General features: G+C 43.1%; 1 protein-coding gene across 2 annotated transcripts; it reads left to right on the plus strand.

Annotated features, from left to right (window-relative positions):
* Positions 1–423: 423 nt before the first annotated feature.
* On the plus strand, positions 424–6,255 carry LOC104949120 (potassium voltage-gated channel subfamily KQT member 5-like). Of its 2 annotated transcripts, XM_010775399.1 has the most exons (4): positions 424–554; positions 832–948; positions 4,447–4,573; positions 5,180–6,255. In XM_010775399.1, the coding sequence occupies exons 1-4, from the start codon at positions 427–429 to the stop codon at positions 6,197–6,199; spliced, it is 1,392 nt and encodes a 463-aa protein (XP_010773701.1). In that variant the 5' UTR covers positions 424–426; the 3' UTR covers positions 6,200–6,255. The 2 variants fall into 2 exon arrangements, with proteins under 2 accessions (XP_010773701.1, XP_010773702.1); XM_010775400.1 differs by lacking the exon at positions 832–948 and having other exon boundaries at positions 5,180–6,253.
* Positions 6,256–6,758: the final 503 nt, after the last annotated feature.

Raw genomic sequence — 6,758 nt, forward strand, 5'->3', positions numbered from 1 at the left:
TGTCAGGACTGTTTTTACTGAGGGTCATCTGTCACCGTGGTTTCCATTTATCCAGTGAAAAAAAACAGGCAACTGGAGAAAAGCAGAAGTCGCCGGGGAATCCAAATGCAACGAGTGTTTGGATCCTCTTACCTGTATCAATATTATCCACCCAGCAGCGGCTCTGCTCACCAAATGAAGCAGATCGAAGATTACGTTTCTAAGTCATTCAGTGTGTCTGTTATGGATTTGACAAGCGAAGCAGGGGACTTCAACAAGTGATATGTAACGAGGATCATTTCCAACCAGCTGCTACCATCTAGTGATCGGTTGGAGTCATTACGTCCTTATCTTTCAAGCTTTTTTTTGACTTTGACGTTACTAACTTCAGCCTCCTTCTTCCTCCTTTTGCTCCCCGTGTGTTTGTATCTGTGTGTGTGTAGGATCATGAAATTCCACGTGGCAAAAAAGAAGTTTAAGGAGACGTTGCGTCCGTACGATGTGAAGGACGTCATAGAGCAATACTCTGCCGGACACCTGGACATGCTCTGTCGCATCAAGAGCCTCCAGACTAGGTAAGCACACACACACACACACACACACACACACACACACACACACACACACACACACACACACACACACACACACACACACACACACACACACACACACACACCCATTTACTATCCATTTACCCATTTATTGTCTTCATTGGAGGCTGTTAATGTTGTTCTGTTTAAACGAAGTGAACCTGCTTTTACCTCTATCCTACTTCCAGCTATGTCTTCACCATCCACTGTGTGTGTGTACTGTATATGTACAAACGTATGTGTCCCCTCTCTCTCCCAGACTAGACACTGTAGTGGGGCCCCCTCCGAGGCCTTTCAGCAGCCGCGTCAAGACCTTGTCCTCTCCCTCCCTGCATTTATATTACAGCCAGGCCCGGAGGAAACAGTCTGCACCGGGGTTAGACACACCCCGTCCTGATCTGCCCGACAACTGCCTCCCCGCTAACATAACCAAAAATGTGATGGTGTCGCACCTGGGTCAAGCAGCCTGCAATCACATGCTTTTGAACCTATATGGCAATTCAGGGCACCCTTATAAATGCACAGGGTGGCAATAGTCAAAGAAGCTTTTTTTAAATGTATTTTAGCTCGGATGTATTCCTGTTTAACTGCCAAATTGAGATTACAAAGGCATACAATTTATATTATATTAAGCCTACTTTACTCTGAGATAGGTGGGGTTTACACAAACTAAGAACTGATCAGTACATGGGAAGTTTATGTACACTATTTTACCAATTTGGCTGCTTTACCCAGGTCAGGTTGAAGAGGTCATCAAGAAGTTCACACAATGGATTATGGATAGTTTACCAATAAAAAAAAAAAAGAAGCTATTTAATTAATTAATTAATGTAAAAATGTTGGGCCTTATTCCTACCATAGTTTTCAACTAAGGAGTTGATCCTTTATCCCACCATTTTATTTGATATATACAACATAATATGTTAAAGATATAACTTAAATTATTTATAGCACCCTGGAAACTGATCCTGATCCGGATTTGAGCACCTTGAAAACCTCATCAAACTGCAACATGTTGTCAGCTAACATACTGTCGGTGCCTGTAGAAAGGAGACAAGCTATTGAATGCTACCTAGAGAAGTAGTGCATCTACTTTGTCTTTATGTAAAAGCCCCAATCCAGATTTTTCCTAACTCATTAATCCTATTAAATACCGGATGAATTTAAATATGGCAGTGGTTTGTTTAAAATACAGCTGTTTCACCTCAATTCTTTTTTTGCAGCTTCAAGCCACATTGAGCCTTTCAGATATTATATCAGAAGTCCATTATGACTTAACTTAAGAAAAGGCAAAGCTGGAAATAACGCATCAGCAGTACTGGATTGTGGCTTTTACATTCAATAACTTTGTTTTTTCTACAGAAAGTTTGTTGGAGATGTGTTGTGTTGAATGAATAGCAGTGCCAGTGGCGTCAATAGTACTAATAACATAGTGTCTGTTTTCTGTATCCGACATTCTATGAGCTCTGATTATAGGCGGCGGGTGTAGATACACACAGACCAGCTGAGCACTGCTATGTACATGTAGGCCTACTGTATCTCAGTAGCATTGTATAACAAATGGCTGCCGTTATATTTCCAAATGTACTCAAGGAATAGAAAACTGTAATGTGGCTAACAAGCACACTGAAGTGGAAAACATACCCGTTGATTTTTTTATGATTTTAATAATTATTTGCAGTGTTGATAGCGAGGTGTATAGGGGAATATATTAGCTGGGGTTATAATCATGATGGCCAGTGTCCCAACTCTTGTCCTTACACGATATAAAATCCCATAAAAAAATATAGCGATGCTCCGATCGGGAATTTGGGGGTCGATCGCCGGATTCAGTATCGGCCGATACCGATCGGGTGGGTGGGGGCTATGGGGATCTTCCATTTAAAGTGATGTTTAAAACTCAGTTAACGGGGCTCATTTTTCTATTGCTTCAGTTTATCATTGTAACGGATCGAAAAGTTCAGATTCATTTTTCAATACACGATGCGCTTCCACAAACAACAACCAACATAATTATTACATTCAAATTAAGTACATTATTCAAGTTTGCATTAACTTTGGGAGAAAGTTAACACGGGAGAAAAGAGCGGAAGCACTCTCTCTCCCTCTCTCCCTCTCTCCCCTCCTCTCTCTCTCCCTCTCTCCCTCTCTCTCTCCCTCCCCCCTCTCTCCCTCTCCCTCTCTCCCCCTCTCTCTCTCCGTCTCCCCCTCTCTCTCCCTCTCTCCCTCTCCCTCTCCCTTTTTCTCTCCCTCTCTCTCTCTCTCCCTCTCTCCCTCTCCTGACAGCCTGTCAGTATCTTCTCATGGAGCTCACTGACCCAGTAATGAGTGACCCGACAGTGAAGAATAAATATATGTATAACTAGTTTCTGCTTCACACACGTTGCATACCGCTATTTTATTGTCTTTTCGGACACCTTAAATACTGCCAGACCGGTGAAGCCATTTTGGCGAGCTTGTTTTGCAGCGCACAGAGAAAAGTGTCATGTATTTTACGTCATGTGAAATCGATCGGAGCATCCCTAAAAAATACACATTCTTTGTTGAATAGTGACAAATCACAGTTTAAATGGTTCTTTATAAACGTTTCTGCCATGACATGAGTAACAATGTAGATGTAAGACTACATACAAGTCACATTTAAAAAAAAATATTTTCTCAAAAGACAAAAATCAAAGAATGGCTGTCATTCATTTCTAGTACCAATATCAGCCTTGGATAAAAATCTAATGAAAAAAATCGAATTCAAAAGCATTTTTAGATAGATAGATGGATAGATAGATGGATGGATATATAGATAGATAGATGGATGGATAGATAGATGGATGGATAGATAGATAGATAGATAGATAGATAGATAGATAGATAGGAAATGTTTGTGTTGCAGCAGCATAAAAAACATGGCAATGTACATAAGAGAAATTAAGACACAAGAAATAAACCGTCCAAAATATTTCAGAAATAGCCTACATTTCCCTCTCGCCCTCTGTGTGTATCTGCATGCTACTGTTATTTAATGTTAAAAAAGTGTGAACTGGATCTAATTCCTTATTTTCCACCTCAGCTTTATGCGTGTGTGTGTGTGTGTGTGTGTGTGTGTGTGTGTGTGTGTGTGTGTGTGTGCGTGCGTGTGTGCGTGTGTGTGTGCGTGAATGTTGCTAACCTGTGTGCGGTTGTAAGTGTTTCCCATTACTTCTTGTGTTTTGTGTCTAAAACTCAAATCTAAATAATTGTTGGTGCTGGCCTCCCGTAGATCGATGCATGTTAGAGATATAGAAACTTTATTAACTTCACTAATTCAACGTTATAACAGTGTCGAAGAACTTTGGTCAATACTCTAATCTTCATTAAGCTGGCTACAGATTCACAATCATTTGAATGTCCTAAAACACAATAGAAATAAAACATTAATCTACATACACAGCGATTCGGCTGCAAAAACCTTGTCATTTCAGTAATGATATTTTCTACGTGTTTTCAGTTTTTGAACACACACAAAAACACGTTTAAAAAAATGCATTGTCATAACTTTTGCTTCTGACTGTATTTGTACACATCATTTTGGGATGTAGTGCTCATAAATGACTTGCTTTTATCCCTTTCCTTATGAAAATGTGAAGATTTTTTTGGTGCACATTGGTTTTCATGTGTGAGAATAACCCATGCAAACTACATAGTCAATGATATCCAATCTGTTTTTCCATAATTCTGACCATTTCGGGCACTGACACAGCCTAGCGATGTGTTTTTTACTGTTTTACTAACTCCTCCCGCTGCTGCTTTAGGTTTGTTGCCTGACTTGGGATAACCTGAAATGAAACTCGGGTGCCTTGCTTCTATTACAACATCAGTATTTTTTCAAATGTATCCACAGGGTGGATCAGATTCTGGGAAAAGGCCAGATTCCCGTGGATAAGAAGGTGCGGGACAAACTGAATCCAGATGGAGAGTCGCTGGAGGGCATGAGCATGCTGGGACGGGTGTGTAAGGTGGAGAGACAGGTGAGTCCAAAAAATAATCTTACAGGAAAAGCTACATCAGCACTGTAGCGGCTAATTCATAGGAAATCAAACTGAAAATGTAACTCAAAGTGAAACTGCCGCTGGGGCACCAGATAGCGAAACTTCCGAAGGGAAAAATCCAAGTCAAGGCAAGAACGTAGTTTCGTACATTCATTTCCACTCAAAAGTACAATGAAAAATGGATTTACGTGAATTCTTGCCCTGTAGCCTTTCCTGTGACTCACTCCAATCAATTCCAGTTTAAATATTCTGTAGGCAATGTGTACAAATGTGTTCCTCTTCAATTTTAAATTGCGACATCGTCCTATTTCAAGGTCATGGTCACTGACTCTTACCTAAAAACTGTACCTGTATGTTTTGAGATATCCTGGATATCACGGTGCAGGGATTGATAACAGAGGAGTTTTACGCTTGACTGCTTCTCTTTCACTCCTGGATAGATGCTTACTGCATTGTGTTGCTCCTACTTTTATTATTTGCAATTGACAAGAAAGTTGAATCAAATCCAATCCAACCTGTGCTGATTTGATTTGTGCCTCTCTCTGTTTTTCTCTACTCTCTTGCTCTCTTTTTTCTTGTTCCAAGGTGACTTCCATTGAGTCAAAGCTGGACTCTTTGTTGGACGTTTACCGCCAGGTCCTCCAGAAAGGCCCCACAGCCCTCACTCTCTCCTCCCTGCCGCTGTTCGAGCTGGACAACCACCAGCACCTCAACTCCGACTACCAGACCTCCGTCATCAGACCCTCTTCTCCCCAGGGGGGAAATCTTGTTGGAGGCGGAGGAGAAAACCGTGGAGGATTACGCCGTTCTCTCAGCGCCAACCCCAGAGGCCTGCGTCTCATCCTGGCTCCTTCCGATGACGACGGCCCCCCGGACTCAGCCCCTCCATCCTACCCCCCGTCCACAGCCTCTCTCTCCCCGTCCCCCCTGCTGCCTCCTGATAGCCCCTATCCAACCTTGGTCACCCCCAATGGTACCTCCAAAAGAGCACACTTCCCTGACCTGCCTCCTCCACCTCCATCCTCGGGGGGCTTCACCCTCCGTCTGCCCCCCCTGCTGCATCCCTCCCACCTCCGATGCTCCACCGACCCCCTCCCAGATGAAATGACAGACGTGCTGCCGCTGGATGAGGGCAGCCTGGGCCCATCCGTGGTTCTGGGGTCCAGTGTGGATGCTGAGCAGGAAGGGGATGGTGGTGCGGGGGTGCAGTCACAGGAGGGGGTCTGGAGGAGGAACATGAGCCTGGAGGTCAACCCCCTGCTGCTGCTCTCATCGAGCCCAGACGAGAGGCCTTCAGACTGGGGAGGCTCCCTCTCTGTGCACAACCTCAGCCAGCCTTTGAGCAACCATAACCCCGGTCTGTCTTCCGCGCTCAACAACAGCAACGGTAGCAGCAACGGTAGCAGACACGGTAACGCCCACGCTGACCTCAGCAACTGGGATGGAACAGAACTCTTAATTAGTGAGTGCAAGATAGAGCCAGCTGAAGAACATTTCAACTTCTTGTCCCAGGAACCGGACCCCTCAGACCTCTTACAGACTACGGAGGAGGAGGCTCCTCCCCCAGAGTTCCTCAGTCAGTCGCCACACATACACCTGGCATAACTAACCACACACACACACACACACACACACACACACACACACACACACACACACACACACACACACACACACACACACACACACACACACACACACACACTGTATGTACACATCATTTTAAGGAAATGTACACAAATACAAACTTTCCTTGAAGATAAAAAATGTTTGGTCTTTCTCTAAGGATATTTGGAGATGTAACTTTTTACAAAAACAGATTGTTCATATACAATGACATCAATACAAAAAAGTTGATCAAATTGATGTTTGTTTTAAATAAAGACCCAGGAAAGATAGTTAACTTTGATTTCTGAGCCTGCAGTCTGACACCTTTTTAAACTAATGTTAGAAGAAAATACAAATAATTTGTTTACAGCAGTCCTTCTTATTAACTCAAAGGAAAAGACTGTATGATTGTACCAAAGCCAACATGGGTGCATATAACAACAATCGATTGTCTAGTTGAACCTCAAACATGCCACAGTTACATGCCCTCACATACAACCACTCTTTCACACACACAAAAACACACTGACACATGCAACCATCAACCACAATCACC

The sequence above is a fragment of the Notothenia coriiceps genome, unplaced genomic scaffold (genome assembly GCF_000735185.1).
Source record: "Notothenia coriiceps isolate Sejong01 unplaced genomic scaffold, NC01 NC01_scaffold00015772, whole genome shotgun sequence".
Lineage (NCBI taxonomy): Eukaryota > Metazoa > Chordata > Actinopteri > Perciformes > Nototheniidae > Notothenia > Notothenia coriiceps.